The sequence below is a fragment of the Biomphalaria glabrata genome, chromosome 12, assembly GCF_947242115.1.
Source record: "Biomphalaria glabrata chromosome 12, xgBioGlab47.1, whole genome shotgun sequence".
Lineage (NCBI taxonomy): Eukaryota > Metazoa > Mollusca > Gastropoda > Planorbidae > Biomphalaria > Biomphalaria glabrata.
Window position 1 is genome coordinate 26,202,098 of NC_074722.1, and position 17,580 is coordinate 26,219,677.

The following is a 17,580-nucleotide window of genomic DNA, read 5'->3' on the forward strand; positions in this document are numbered from 1 at the left end:
TGTTAATGGATTTCTTACCGAGAATTAAGCAGGTGCGTTACACTTGGTGTATAGTCAAATGATCAGTTCACCGAATCCCGTTGTGTATAAATAGTGTTTGATCACGTGGTGAAGCCTCATCTGCTCATCTCTAGGACGTTTGGACGTTGTGCAGAAGTTGGACATGCAGCCTGTACTCTGGGTGTTGTGCCTGGCCTTTGTGCTGCTGGGTACTGAAGCTTTGAAAATAAGGAAGCGACAGGTAGGCGTCTTACACCCTAGTATTAAGTTAAAAACAATGCAAGCACATTTGTTTCCTTAAATGGTGTCGGATGCGAGACATTGAATGATCCAGTGAGATTGGGGCTGTTTTCTACATTATTTTGGTTAGGGAAGATAGGGAGCGCCTCTACAAGCTACAGAATATTCTCTGAGTGTAATTAATCAATTAATGAATTTTTGTTTGGTATCAGCACGGAACATAAAGTTGCCGTTAGAGCATAGTAGTAACATAATTGGGTAATTATTTGGTGTAGCTACTTTTTTAATTTTATTTTAAGTGTTCAATAATTTCTAAATGACAATGTAAAAGACAAAGAAAAATTTATGAGAGAATAACGAACGTGAATCTTTCAGGAGGCTCGATTCAGAGTACTGCAATACTAGCTTCTAACTCGTCTACGACCACATGCAAAAATGTAGGCTTTTTATGTGTAAAAGACTTTTAAATGGAAATACTCATGTAAGAACTCATGTTTTAGCTTTTTCCATTGGCCCTGAAGTTGGAAAGAAACAAGGTTACAAAGATAGTTTGTGGGAAACACAAAACCCAAAATCGGCCCCCGAAGTAGTCCACTCAGGCAGGTAAAAAAAAAAAAAGGCAGCTTTCAATATTCTCAGCATGAATGTCAGGAGCTAAGAACTACCAAAGCCACAACATTTCCGACAATACAAAAGTGGAGACGTGTACGTATCGAAAATGTTGCCGATACTATTGTATTGTTAGTCCGACTGACAAGATGATACCACAGAATACGAAGATTTATTAATGTTATTATCTTATCTTATTAATTACAATAACTAATGCTATTAAATGATTTTGGTATTACTTTCAGTAACTTGCCAAAATCCTAACTAGCACATTGCCAGGTGAAAGTAATCAAGGAAATTAAAAGAAAGATATGTGGATATAAGACAAAGGAGTTATTGGTCATACATTTGCAGAAACAAGACAAAAGGCTTGAACCTGGGATAATGTTAACTTATTGTTAACAATCATGTCATAGCAACCCTCCAGTTTATAGAATAGAAAAAATAAGAAAATAATCGAGTAATCACAATACAAGACAAAGATAAGACCCCAAAGTAATTGCTAATTAGGTCTATTTTGCCTAGTGGCCTAGTCTGAACCGGAGACACCACTTTGCATAAGCAATTAAGAGTTTAGATGTTACATTGATCAAAATAATAATTCGTTTAATTGCTACTAAAAAGAAGGCACATTCTGTATCTGTGCAATGTGTAGGCCTATTTTGCTATTCGCAAAAAGCATTTTTACGTAATTATGGTATATTTACCTCTTTAGCCGCCAAAAGTATCTTTCTGCAACCTTGTAAAATATGTCCTATTTCAAGTCTTTGCACATCACCGCTGCTTTCTTAGCATAATTACTTTTACTGTACGTCTGCCAGATTGCTACACCATCTGTACAACTTTGCAGTGGTTCACAGACATATGTAGTGGACATCGGTGACAAATCTGTGGGCTTCGTCAAAAGCCCAAACTATCCAGGCTACTACCAAGATAACACACAATGTTCTGTAAAGTTCCGAACCCAGGATCAACCCCTGGTCATCAATCTTTTGTACAGGTAACCTAATTATTCTGATAGTGAGACCCCTGTCTCAGCCATACTTAGTAACGTCCCTTGAAAAAAACAAAAATCGCCATGTATGTTATACCTTTGTGTGTGTGTGTTTTTTTTCTCCAGTTTTATAATTATACATTTTTTTTTCATTGCTAGTTCGGGTTGGCCAAAAAAAAAAACGTGTTCGTTTGTAATTAAAATTCAATACATACTATTTACTTAGATCCTTCCGCGCCATTCGGGCCCAGCTATCTTCACAGGGCTCAGTCACTAGCCTGATCATACCCTGATCCCATCCGGTATCCACGTGTTTAAATGCCCCACGAAGGTACATCGTCATGTTATATGTGATGCAAAGTTTAAACAAAACTTCCAATGACACTGGCTCAAAGCGAATCGTTTTTATATGAATAGTTCATTTTTTATATGTTATTGTTCTGTGCATCTTGGTGATACCTCCTTTTTTTTTTATAGTATTCTTCCAAAGATTGTCTACGTGGATTTCTTCCCTTCCTAAAATTCCCCGTATGCTTTTTTTTTGTCCCTCTCAGCGTATAGTATTTCTTTGGTGTTGTAAAAAGATTTGAAGATAAGTACACCCTAGCCCAAACCTTTGTAAAAAGATTTGAAGATAAGTACACCCTAGCCCAAACCTTTGTAAAAAGATTTGAAGATAAGTACACCCTAGCCCAAACCTTTGTAAAAAGATTTGAAGATAAGTACACCCTAGCCCAAACCTTTGTAAAAAGATTTGAAGATAGTACACCATAGCCCAAACCTTTGCAAAAAGATTTGAAGATAAGTACACCCTAGCCCAAACCTTTGTAAATAGATTTGAAGATAAGTACACCCTAGCCAAAACCTTTGTAAAAAAAATTTGAAGATAAGTAGGCTACACCCTAGCCCAAACCTTTGTAAAAAGATTTGAAGATAAGTACACCCTAGCCAAAACCTTTGTAAAAAGATTTGAAGATAAGTACACCCTAGCCCAAACCTTTGTAAAAAGATTTGAAGATAAGTACACTCTAGCACAAACCTCCAACAGGAAGACGGGGTAAGGCAGCCGGCAGGGTAGAAACCAGCCTACAGGGACTATCGAGACCACATACCACACGACCAGGCTGCAGGCTTCCCCAAAAGGGAAACTTTTCCTGTTCACAACCTGGAAATTTGCTTCAATTGATAACAACAACTCTGCTATCTGAATACTAGACATTCGTCGGAAATCTTGACCTTCTACTATAATACAATATCGCCTTACAATAATACAACATCTTACTACTATAATACAATATCTCTTTATTATAATACTTCATCTCCTTACTATAATACAACATCTCCTTACAATAATACAACAACTTACTACTATAATACAATATCTCTTTATTATAATACTTCATCTCCTTACTATAATACAACATCTCCTTACAATAATACAACAACTTACTACTATAATACAATATCTCTTTATTATAATACTTCATCTCCTTACTATAATACAATATCTCTTTACTATAATACTTCATCTCCTTACTATAATACAATATCTCTTTACTATAATACTTCATCTCCTTACTATAATACAATATCTCTTTACTATAATACTTCATCTCCTTACTATAATACAACATCTCCTTACAATAATACAACATCTTACTACTATAATACAATATCTCTTTACTATAATGCTTCATCTCCTTACTATAATACAATATCTCCTTACTATAATACAATATCTCCTTACTATAATACAATATCTCCTTACTATAATACAATATCTCCTTACTATAATACAATATCTCCTTACTATAATACAATATCTCCTTACTATAATACTTCATCTCCTTACTATAATACTTCATCTCCTTACTATAATACTTCATCTCCTTACTATAATACAATATCTCCTTACTATAATACTTCATCTCCTTACTATAATACAATATCTCCTTACTATAATACAATATCTCCTTACTATAATACAATATCTCTTTACTATAATACTTCATCTCCTTACTATAATACTTCATCTCCTTACTATAATACAATATCTCCTTACTATAATACAATATCTCCTTACTATAATACAATATCTCCTTACAATAATACAGCATCTTACTACTATAATACTTCATCTCCTTACTATAATACTTCATCTCCTTACTATAATACAATATCTCCTTACTATAATACTTCATCTCCTTACTATAATACAATATCTCCTTACTATAATACAATATCTCCTTACTATAATACTTCATCTCCTTACTATAATACAATATCTCTTTACTATAATACTTCATCTCCTTACTATAATACAATATCTCCTTACTATAATACAAAATCTCCTTACTATAATACAATATCTCCTTACTATAATACAATATCTCCTTACTATAATACAATATCTCCTTACTATAATACAATATCTCCTTACTATAATACAATATCTCCTTACTATAATACAATATCTCCTTACTATAATACTTCATCTCCTTACTATAATACAATATCTCCTTACTATAATACTTCATCTCCTTACTATAATACAATATCTCTTTACTATAATACTTCATCTCCTTACTATAATACAATATCTCCTTACTATAATACAATATCTCCTTACTATAATACAATATCTCCTTACTATAATACAATATCTCCTTACTATAATACAATATCTCCTTACTATAATACAATATCTCCTTACTATAATACAATATCTCCTTACTATAATACAATATCTCCTTACTATAATACAATATCTCCTTACTATAATACTTCATCTCCTTACTATAATACAATATCTCCTTACTATAATACAATATCTCTTTACTATAATACTTCATCTCCTTACTATAATACAATATCTCCTTACTATAATACTTCATCTCCTTACTATAATACAATATCTCCTTACTATAATACTTCATCTCCTTACTATAATACTTCATCTCCTTACTATAATACAATATCTCCTTACTATAATACTTCATCTCCTTACTATAATACAATATCTCCTTACTATAATACAATATCTCCTTACTATAATACTTCATCTCCTTACTATAATACAATATCTCTTTACTATAATACTTCATCTCCTTACTATAATACAATATCTCCTTACTATAATACAATATCTCCTTACTATAATACAATATCTCCTTACTATAATACAATATCTCCTTACTATAATACTTCATCTCCTTACTATAATACAATATCTCCTTACTATAATACAATATCTCCTTACTATAATACTTCATCTCCTTACTATAATACAATATCTCCTTACTATAATACTTCATCTCCTTACTATAATACAATATCTCCTTACTATAATACTTCATCTCCTTACTATAATACAATATCTCCTTACTATAATACAATATCTCCTTACTATAATACAATATCTCCTTACTATAATACAATATCTCCTTACTATAATACTTCATCTCCTTACTATAATACAATATCTCCTTACTATAATACTTCATCTCCTTACTATAATACAATATCTCCTTACTATAATACAATATCTCCTTACTATAATACAATATCTCCTTACTATAATACAATATCTCCTTACTATAATACAATATCTCCTTACTATAATACAATATCTCCTTACTATAATACAATATCTCCTTACTATAATACAATATCTCTTTACTATAATACTTCATCTCCTTACTATAATACAATATCTCCTTACTATAATACAATATCTCCTTACTATAATACAATATCTCCTTACTATAATACAATATCTCCTTACTATAATACTTCATCTCCTTACTATAATACTTCATCTCCTTACTATAATACTTCATCTCCTTACTATAATACAATTTCTTATCCCTACTACAACCCATGGGCGTAGCCAGGATTTTTTTTCGGGGAGGGTTTTTGGGGGGGATCCCCCCGACCCCCCCCCCCCCCCCCCGCGGAAAAATATTATATATATATATATATATGTGTGTGTGTTTGTGTACATAATTAAGCTTTATTACATTCTGACCCTTTCGAAAGACGTTTATTGTTTATTGTAGACTCCCCGCCCTTGCTAGCAAGGGGGTCTGGGGGAGTTCACAGCGCTCCCCCAGCGTGGGGCGAAGCCCCGCCGCCGAGCACTATTTCTGGTATTGAAAGCCAACAAAATGCATATTCTGAGGTATCTACAGTGCATTATCTTGCTATTAAAAAGTTTTATTTCAAAAACCTAATGTGCTACTCTTACTAACTTAGACCCTCTCGCGCCGTTCGGCGCATTTTCCGGCAAGCTGTTTCCGCAACTCTTATTTTGCGTAATTCATTTTGTCGGAGGACATGTCCCGCAAAACCTCATGCTACGCTCTGTCACAACCTTACTAAGGATTCGACTCCTAGTTCGGCATTTGATTTCTTTGATTTAGACCTGATCTCTATGACTGACTCCTAAAATCTGTCTTAGCCATCTTTGTTGAGACACATTTAATGATTTTCAATTTCGTCAGAAGACTATTCACATTGTATTAATGGAGCCCAAGCCACTGGTAGAAATTTGTAACCTTTCTTGACTACGCTCTTGGAATTACATGCCTGTAATTCGCTTTATATTTTATATCGAAAAGGAAGGTTTTTTCGTCAAATCATCTGTTGAGGGGTTTTAAACTAAGAAATCTCTGGAGTTTTTTTGTTTTGTTTTTAATTCAAAACCCCATTTAGCTACGATCATAGAATTTGGTGACTGTAGTTTCCTTTAAAATAATATTGAAGAGAGAGGTTTTCAACTCTAAACTCTCTGTAGGGGAATTTTAAACTCAAAATCATCTGGAGGGGTTTTAAACTCAAAACCCCTTTGGCTACGCTCATAGATTTTATAGTGTGTAATTTGCTTTTTTTTTATATTGAAGAGGTACTTTTTAGCTTCAAAACCCCTTTGGCTACGCTAATAGAATTTTGAGTGTGTAATTTGCTTTTTTTTTATATTGAAGATGGGTTTATCGTAAATTTTGGAGGGGGTTTTAAAATCAAAATCTTCCTCAACTGTGCTGTTGGAATGTGGGGATTGTTGTTTGCATTTTTTTTTTGTTTTGTATTATAGCAGAGGGGGATTTAACTGCAAAAACCTCTGGTAAGGGGTTTTAAACTGAAAGCCCCCTGGTAGAGGGATTTGTATCTCAAAACCCCCTGATAGGGGTTTTTTAAATCTCAAAACCCCCTGGTAGGGGGATTTAAACTCAAAACCCCCTGGTAGAGGGTTTTTAACTCAAGTAGAGGGTTTTTAACTCAAGACTGCCTCGGCTGTGCTGTGGTAAGTGATGATTTAGTATTAAAATCTCACCTAAAATAAACAAAATGAAAGCAAAAAATCAGTCACTTAATTCCGTTCCCCCCCCCCCCTGCGGGGGGGATTTCATTTCGGGGGGGGGTTTGAACCCCAAGAACCCCCCCCTGGCTACGCCCATGCTACAACCTATTTCTTTCTACCTATTTTGCATTAAATCTTAAACTGACAGTAGATCTTTATGAAAAGGTTCATTTAAAAATCGCAATTATTTCTTTTCAGGGCCTTTTCACTTGAGATGGAAAGCAGTCAATGTTCTTATGACAGCCTATGTGCGAATGGAGTCAAATTCTGTGGATCGTGGGCTAGCAATTCTTCGTTTGAGTATGTCGTTCCCAAGAATTCAATTTTTACTTTGAGCTTTGTAACCGATTTTTCAGTAACGGGCAGTGGATTTGAGGTAACAACAAACACCACTAATAGTTTTGTTTTACAGAGATGTGAATTAAAAATGATATATGATGTTGTTGCTTGTCTGTAGTGCCAGAGTTATGAACATTTGATGCCATGGCAATAATTATATACATTTTGGTGTTCCCTTCCACCTCGTCATTTCAACGTAATTGTAGTCTGCCTTTGGGGCGCCTGCCTTTCAGTGGCGTAGCTTGAAATCTGCCATCATTTGGTGCTCGGGTGGGGGAGCTTGACCTCTTTGTGGGCCCCCTGCATTTTGTATAATATTCAATATTTAATGTAAAAAAAAACAATTGTGAACACTCATTTGGGGGCCCTCATCAAGTGGGGGCCTGGGGGGGGATTTTAAATTCTCCCCCCTCCCCCACCCTAGCTACGCTACAGCTGCCTTTTTTTTTTTTGCCGGTATACTATTTTTGCTCCTCTGTTATCTGGTATTCTTTAAAGGTGATCTGCACAGTAAATTCTGTTATTTTCCGTCACTATACAATTGGTATGTCTCATGGTTAGTGCGTGTCCTTATAAAGTTTCTTGTATAGCACCATGTAGTAATTTTTCGTTCTAAAGTATTTACAAGTCTTTATGTGGCGTCTGTCAGTGTTCAGGTCTTACTTGCATATAAGCCTACTGGTGTTACTATGGTTTTGTATATTGTTTTTCTCGTAGATGGTGGATTCTATAGAACGCTCTGTGGTCTCCTGCTATTCGTTGCTTTATTTCTGCCAATAGGACATTTTCAAATTAATCGTACTTCCTAGATATTTTAAAGTTTGAGCATTTTCAAACTTGTGGTCCTATACCCTCTCAACTTTCTTAACGAGAGTTCAGGTATATATAAATAAGGATAGTGCACAGAGAGATTTAAACAAGCTAAAGCAAGAGCTAAAAGATAAGAGACAGAAAAGATTACCCTAACTAATAGACATCTACGCTAATTAAAAACAAAAATGTTTTGGAAAATAATAACATGACTCTAAATTCTAAATATGCACCCATGCACAAGCTAAAATTTAAACACATAAACATGCATAAATGATAAGTCACATGGTTTTTAATTGATAATACCATAGGCCTTATACTAGTATGATGTTAAGTGACAGATACATAGGCCTACGCCTACTAGTACAACTGTTAGTAAAATGTTCTTTGACATGTTTCATGAGTTCCTTCAGAGTTGAAACAAACTTTTTACTATGGGGTTTCTGATTCTTACTAGGTCACTAAGAAAAAAAAAACTATTGTTTTTCTCCCAAAAATGTTTACATACAAACACAAATGCAAAAATGACATTACAATGATTAGATTCTTTTTATAGGCAAAATACAACACCCCTAATGTATCTAAAACATTTAGTACCAGAACGACGAAGAGGCCAAATAACGTTCTACTATTTCTATAAAAAAAACATTGCAACTTGTCTTCACTTTCAATCTTCATGTCCATCAGCATGTACTCTTCTTTGTCCCTAGTATCAATTAGTGTTAGATAATTACGAGACATTTTGTTTCGTCTCATCCAGCCCTGTACATAACCTAATGCTGAACTAATTGTCTCAGTATCGTGACCTCATCCTACATTTGTTTCATTAAGTATCTGTTAATTGCTAGATTAACTAACAGTGTATGTTGGTCTATTCCAAAAAACAAAAGAACGCAAAAAAACAACAACACTGTAGCAATGGTTTTGAAAATCATTTGAACCCACAATAATCCAAAAGTTAAAATTTTACTTTATTAATCACCTCGAATTTGATATATTGTCAGTATTTCTCAACCACAAGGCGACGCCCCCCCCCCTACAACAGAAAAGTTAGGCTTACCTTCGCCCCACCTCCTTTTTTAGTCTGCTGAGAGGGGAGAGGATCTGCATGAGAGCTTTAAGTTCCATCAGCGGGTCCGAGGCACCAAGCCTTTTCCGACGCTCTTAGGTTCAAATGCATTATCCTTGCGTCTAGTAAGAAGAGAGCATGTCAAATAAAGTTAAATTATGAATGTATGGATGGGCCTATGCTGAATGGCGGGATCAATTTGAGGCAGAAGAGGATGTAGGCCTACTTTTGTAATGGGGTCGTCGTAAAGTCATCCTGTTTCGTTCACTCGTAAGATTTAAACGTCACTAAATAAATCTGGCCATTCTGGCGTATGAAAGACGAATAGATTCTAAAATAGCTTTGTTGAAAAATGTATTGAAATTTAAGTTTTGAAATGATCTTATTGCAGACGAGATGGAAGGTCTTTCTTAGAAACTGAAACGACGTTACTTAATTAAATAATTTAATTCGTCTAAACTTTGGTAAGCCTAATAATGTGGGTTTTGCTTCATCAACTGGCCTACTTTAATATTGTTACAAAGCTTATATCAACTCATTCTGTCTGTCTGGTAAAAAGTTTGCACACGTTATTTCTCCCTTACCCAATCTTGGATCAAGTTAAAATTTTGCACACGTATTTCTTGTGCCTGTCAAAACAAGAATAATTTTTTTTTTAATTAGTGTATTAACTACCGGTGTTGTTAATTAATTATTTCGCCACTGTGATAGATCTTGATCTTGTATTTGTTGATGGCTGTCTGACTTTGACTGATATTCTGGAGATGTCTGGGTTTATTATGCGGGTGTATTAGATACGTTTAAAATACGAAGTAAGTAGATGTAGGGACTAAGTGCAGACCTCTATTAGGTACTTGAATAAAGTTTACTGGATATAAAGGGAACTGTCGAGTCTCTGTCCGCAATAAGATGTCGCCTTGAGCCTTAAATTCCTAACACCAACTGACAAATGATAACATAAATAAACTAGAACCCACTAAACCGGGACACCACTATCCCTGTTAACTATGGTGCTTTTCAATTGTAAGCTTTTAACAAAGGGTAAGAACTTGAGCTTGACAGATTTGGTGGTATAGGTTGAATTAGTCCCCTTTAGGAGGCTTGAACCCTGAGTTGAAATTCAAGTAGCTTAGTACTACTTTTTTTAATGAATTTAAAAAGTGATTACGGTAACATACACACATAAAGCCCCCCCCCCCTTTTTTTCCCAACTGTTCCATACAAGTGATAGGATCATAGCGCATTGAGAAAGCTAAAAGCAAGAAATTGCGCTAAAAAAATGGTAAAAATATTTTTAATCGCACAGATTTATTATTGTTAGTCTAGATCTATTACAAACTGAATTACAAAGCTGACCCAAACTAATTGATACAATTAGGCCTACACTTCATATAATATTTTTTTTTCGTAAGTTTTTCTTGTTTTGTAAATACAATGCTAATAATATAACAAGATTACAAAGACAGTTTGTGTGGAAACACAAACTCAAAATCGGCCCCCGAAGTGGTCCACCCAGGCAGGCTTCAATATTTTCAGAAAGAACACCCAAATGAAATTATATCAAATACAAATGAGAGATAAGAATGGAGAAAGAAGGTTGACAGATCTTGTGTAGTGCCCCAATGGTACAGCAGATCAAAGGATAGGTGCAAGTAAATGCAAAGTTAGATGTAATCCTGGCATAACTAGTTCCCCTTTCAGAACTTGTGGTCTGTAGGGCAGATGATGTAAAGTTCATCTGTTTTTGTGGCCTACGGTTAACGAGGGTGTCATGTAGCCAGCACAACGACCAACCGCCTTTACTTTTACCCAACTAATATCAGGTACCCATTGGAGCTGGGTGGACTCAGAGGCGCCCAAGGATTCCGAAGTTGAAAATCCCAGTCTTCACCAGGATTCGAACCCGGGGCCCCCGGTTCGGAAGCCAAGCGCTTTACCGCTCAGCTACAGCGCCTCTCCTGGCCTAAATGAAGTCTTATAATTGATGTAATTGTTTTGAAAAGGCTCGATCTCTTATTCGAATGCTCAAAAGAAAAAAATAACAGTGTATTTACGCATTTAATTTAGGTCTAACTTATAATGCATAATAATTAGCTTTTTCTCTTTAAAAAACTGCTTGCATAACTGATTTTAAAAATTAGATTTTTCGCTTTCAGAAAAAAAAAAGTAGCCGTTGCATCAGAACTTTGAATGGTCTAAAATATTGTGATGTCGGATTTTCAATATCTTTTCTAGTTTACGAGATCTAAACGGGACGGACGGACAGACATTTCGCACAAAACTAATAGCGTCTTTTCCCCTTTCGGGGGCCGCTAAAAAATAAAAAAATAGCCCTTGTAAAAAAAAAAAATAATCCCGCTTTGGAAGGGGGAGCTTCACACATTTTAAGAAGCACTTATATAAAGTGCTATATTTGATGAACTACATAACAAGTTTATTAACTCATATTTCTATCGTCAGATTTTGGTGAGCTCTCGTGCTTATAGCGGAACATCGGTGAGTTCTCCAACAGGGGGCGTGGGTACTGGAAAAGGTCAGCTGGTGTACTCTCCTGTCAATAATGCTTCCCTGACAAGTTACAGTGACAAATGTAAAGCCGACTTTCAGATTAATTACATCTCAAGGAGCTGGTTGACACAGAAAAACAACTCAAGCACAACTTTGTATAACACTACCTATTATAATACAACCTCATATCCATATTACAATACAACATATTATCCTTACTACAACACCACGTCATATCCCTACTATAATACAACATATTATCCTTATTACAACACCACATATTATCCCTACTACAACACTACTTATTACCCCTACTACAACACAACCTATTATCCCTACTACAACACTACTTATTACCCCTACTACAACACAACCTATTATCCCTACTACAACACAACCTCATATCCTTACTACAACACGACCTATTATCCCTACTACAACACGACATATTATCCCTACTACAACACAACCTCATATCCCTACTACAACACAACATATTATCCCTACTACAACACAACTTCATATCCCAACTACAATACAACTCGCTACTACAACACAACCTCATATCCCTACTACAACACGACCTATTATCCCTACTACAACACAACTTCATATCCCTTCTACAACACCACCTATTATCCCAACTACAACACAACATATTATCCCAACTTCAACACAACCTATTATCCCAACTACAATACAACTCGCTACTACAACACAACCTCATATCCCTACTACAACACGACCTATTATCCCTACTACAACACAACTTCATATCCCTTCTACAACACCACCTATTATCCCTACTACAACACAACATATTATCCCAACTACAACACAACATATTATCCCAACTACAACACGACATATTATCCCAACTACAACACTACATATTATCCCAACTACAACACGACATATTATCCCAACTACAACACGACATATTATCCCTACTACAACACAACATATTATCCCAACTACAACACAACATATTATCCCAACTACAACACAACATATTATCCCTACTACAACACGACATATTATCCCTACTACAACACAACATATTATCCCTACTACAACACAACATATTATCCCAACTACAACACAACATATTATCCCTACTACAACACAACATATTATCCCAACTATAGCACAACATATTATCCCAACTACAACACAACATATTATCCCTACTACAACACAACATATTATCCCTACTACAACACAACATATTATCCCAACTACAACACGACATATTATCCCAACTACAACACGACATATTATCCCAACTACAACACGACATATTATCCCTACTACAACACAACATATTATCCCAACTTCAACACAACATATTATCCCAACTACAACACAACATATTATCCCTACTACAACACGACATATTATCCCTACTACAACACAACATATTATCCCTACTACAACACAACATATTATCCCAACTACAACACAACATATTATCCCTACTACAACACAACATATTATCCCAACTATAACACAACATATTATCCCAACTACAACACAACATATTATCCCTACTACAACACAACCTCGTATCCTTACTACAACACAACCAACTCTTACAATACAACACAAAGGATAATAGGATAAAAAGAAACAATCTTTACTTTGAAGTTGGAAAATGAATTGTTTAAGATCACACGATGTTAATTGAAAATATCTCATTAACATATAAAACAATTTTCCTGTTGTTGTTGTTTTTTTAATAATTGTGTTATGTGTTTATAGTCAATGTCTCTCCTGTTCATCGACAATAAATAATGTGAAAATGGTAAGTGGGCGGGAAAAAAAACGCGTAAAAGAATCCTGCCAGACAGACGGAGTGAGTTTAAAAAAAAACATTGTAAAAATACAATCATTATGGTACTGAGGAAAAGTATTCTGAGCTCACATAGGTTGAAACGAACGCCCAGATTGATTTTATATAGCGCGTATTTCATGTTTATAGCTTGCTTTATGGTTCAATCTAATTTGTGGACCAGTTGGGGGTGGGGCGGAGGATTTCAGCTCGTGGAAACGTCCGCCCGGGGAAGCGGAAAGGAATAGAACGAGAGCAAACATGACTCCTAGTGAGCTACCACTGTATGCTCTAGCGAGTGTACCTTCTAGTGGTGTAGATGTGAGAAAGGCTTGCTAACCAGTCCGAATCCCATTGCTTCGTTCCCCAACGGGAAGCCATACGGGCGGTGATGGTCTCCCCAAGGGGGTAGTGGCACAAAATAAGAATATGAAGGGCCCCCCCGTGGAATCGGCCTCCGGCCTCGCATGGGACATGGGAATCCATGTCGTTGTCTCAAGGGACCGTGTCCTACTACCAGACGGATGTGATTAAATGATCATCTAGTCGCAGGGGGACTCCAGACAAAGGGGTCGGTGAAGAGCCAGTTCCTCATCCTGACCACGGGATAAAATCCTTTCTCGGGTCACATGGTTCATAAAAGGGATGCAGTCATCTCGAACCATACGTGGACATCTCAACGGGGTTTGGGGGGGGGTATCAGTGAGAATGTTCTGTCTTTAGGCGCTAAGCAAACACAACGCTGCTCGAATCGGGTATCGAACTCGGGACCCTTGTTAGGTGGCCAAGCGACACCTTCGATATCCTTCGGTCAAGGTCCAAGCCATAGCCAAGCGGTTTTGGTCACTCATTGTCAATTATCTGGACATATCACGTGTTGTTTCCACTAGTCACGTTCGATCGGTGAGACAGCAGTGAAACGTGTCTCAAAAGAAGCATCAATCATAATACTACTCCACTCTGATCATAATGGAGCTCAAAGATATATGAAAATGCAGCTTCAATGTCTGGAACCATGGAGGAGTACAGGAGATTTATTAAGAACCAACAGAAAAGCTATTTAATAGATATCATTCACCCGATCTATGTGGTCAACATTCTTTTTCAGAAATTAGCTTTTTGACTAACATTTTTGATACGATTGAAATGCTTTGTTCGATCTGAAATTATTGCCTCTAGAGGGGCAGCTTAAGATCTTTTATTTTACCTATCTTTACTTTTTACCTTTTTTTTTGGGGGGGGGGGGGTAAGATACACAAGAGTAGGTCTATCTTTAAGCTATTGACAATGTGGTGACCAATTAAACATTTTCTTTAACACGTTAGCGCAAAGTGTTATAAAAAAGGCTCTTCTAAAACAAAACAAAAAAAAAACAACGTACTGTGATTCAGAAGAAAAAAAAATAAAACAAGAAGAAAATGCCAGGCGAGAGATCACAAGATGCGGACTCACTATTTAAGAAGAGAAAAAGAGGTTCATTCTTATGTGCATTGATCGTTTTTTAACTCTGAGCTTCAACTCCTACTGGAAGCAATCATTGATGTAGTAGATTAATAAGGAGCAATCCAAACGAAACATTCTTTAGTTCAACAACCAACAAAGTTTTGTAGATGTCAGTTTCAAAATAGTGGCGTATATGATGATTTTTCAACTGGTGACTTTCGAACAGAATTACCATGACTGAGAAAGGATATAAAGGCAACAAAACTTATTCTTGAAGAAAATAAAAGTTGACAGTGCATGATTCATATGCCACTAAGATCTTAACAAATATCTCTAAATCATTTAACAAAGCCTTCAACCGTTTCTTACCATCTGCTTATCCCTGGCGTCTCATGTGAAAAAGGATTTTTAAAAATAAAATAAAGAACTGTTTGAGACAAACGACACTTTCACAAAGCGGAATTTTATTAAAAATGAGATATCGTTATTATTAGTCATTTCAAGTTATACGTTTTCAAATCTAAAAAGCGGAGAAAAAATGTAATTTACTTATGGTTGCATTGTTGTAAAATTGAACTATAGATTAATGGCAATTTCTTCGATTCCAAAGATTAAAGATGCTTGCAGTTTCACATGACTACACAAACTAGGGGTGCACCGCATAGTCGCTCCGGCTTCGGCAGAATATTCGGCCTTTTTTCACTATTCGGCTCCGGTCGAATATCAGTGCCGAATAGTTGGCCGAATAGTAAAAAGTACACATATTTAACTTGCATAGAGTGGACCTCGTTCCATTAATGTCTGTTGTAGAATGTATTAATGTTTATATTACAACAAAATAATGTGCTTAAAAATAGAGCCATTATGAATATGCACCAAACATCTTTTATTATAAAGACATATATTAATATAAATAGAAATGAAACTTTACATTATAAATTCGCGTTACATACAGAGCAGAAATGGCGGGAACATTTTTTCATTTTGTCTTGACCTTTGAGTGGGTTAGTTAACATATTATATTCCTTGTGTGGGTATATCTCCAGTCTCCAGAGGTAGAAATGAACAACTCCCACCCCATTTTTAATTGTTTAGTCTATCACATTGAGTTAATTGATAGAGACCACACGTCGAATACGATGGACGTAAGTTTAATGTCAACATATTGACACTCTCTAGAGGTCGCACATTACGAGGGAACTCAGTTTGTTTACTTAGTAGTACAATTTTAGTAGGGGGCTGGACTTCAAGCCACACTTCTACACGGGTAACCAGGTATATCTCCAGAGGTAGAGATGAACAACTCCCACCCCCTTTTATTTGTTTAGTCCATCATCACATTGAGTTCATTGATAGACAGGTGATAGACAAGTCAGATGCGATGGACGTAGGCACTCTCTAGAGGTCACACGAGGGAACTAAGTTTGTTTACTTAGTAGTTAATCATAATTAGGGGGCTGGACTTTAAGCCACACCCCTACACGGATAACAGGACAATGAGTTAGTTTATTTACAGAAAAATCTCAATCACTTGGCTGGACTTAGAGGCTTTACCTCTTCACGTGTGCCGAGTTAGTTAGATATAAATCTCAATATAAAAAAATAAATCACGATAAAATCAATAATAATTAAAGAAGATGTTTCTTACACACGTTATTTGCACAATAAAATAAAACAAAGATGTGTGTGTGTGTGTGTATTTTTTGCCTTGTATTAAAACCTATAGAAAGAAAGCTTATTTCATTGTTTAATTCTATTGACTTACAATTTAACGGACAATCTTACAGTACAGTTTAATATCGCAGAAATTAAATTGATCTAAAGCACTACAATTAGATCTAACACAAAAAAAAAAAAAAAAAAAAAAATTGTTGGGGTGTTAAAAAACACTTGACCTTTGTAACTAGTGTTGGCCTACGGGTATAATAGATCTACATGTTTGACTGACCATGTCAATGTGTTCTCTTTTTTGCCTGACCACTCAACACTATTGCGTATGCCTAAGGAAAAAAACGCGCGATATGGTCAACACCATCAACTATAGGCCTACACACTGGTCTAGGACTACATATGTAGGCCCACTTCGTCTATCTGAAGAGGTTGTTCAAATCAGTCGAACAGACAGTCTAATTATGTTTTTTGGTAGGGGGTGTATGGATGAGTTGTTGTTTTTTTTAATAGTTGGTTTTCCTAATGCTCTTAGATCTCAAACTAAATCTCAATAACAGGCATACAGACTACAATTAAATATATGCTTCGACATCATCTATGATTCAAGTTAGCATATAAATAAATATAATTGATGTTCCTGCTGTTAATAAAATATCGTTTGACGCAAATGGATTAATCTAAAACTATAAATATTGACCTAGAACGCT

At 35.6% G+C, this 17,580-nt stretch overlaps 1 protein-coding gene across 1 annotated transcript; it reads left to right on the plus strand.

The window, feature by feature from the left end:
- The first annotated feature begins 83 nt into the window (after nt 1-83).
- LOC106067729 (uncharacterized) lies at nt 84-13,643 on the plus strand. Its single transcript, XM_013226972.2, has 4 exons — nt 84-241; nt 1,671-1,849; nt 7,401-7,578; nt 11,881-13,643. Exons 1-4 carry the CDS (start codon nt 164-166, stop codon nt 13,549-13,551), a joined length of 2,106 nt encoding a protein of 701 aa, XP_013082426.2. The 5' UTR covers nt 84-163; the 3' UTR covers nt 13,552-13,643.
- The last annotated feature ends 3,937 nt before the right edge of the window (nt 13,644-17,580 follow it).

Excerpts from the sequence above, each read along its gene's own strand:
- LOC106067729 (XM_013226972.2), top strand. The coding sequence starts at position 164 with ATGCAGCCTGTACTCTGGGTGTTGTGCCTGGCCTTTGTGCTGCTGGGT. Across the intron at positions 242-1,670 it reads TGAAAATAAGGAAGCGACAG|ATTGCTACACCATCTGTACA; the intron begins GTAGGCGTCTTA and ends TACGTCTGCCAG. Across the intron at positions 7,579-11,880 it reads TAACGGGCAGTGGATTTGAG|ATTTTGGTGAGCTCTCGTGC; the intron begins GTAACAACAAAC and ends TTCTATCGTCAG.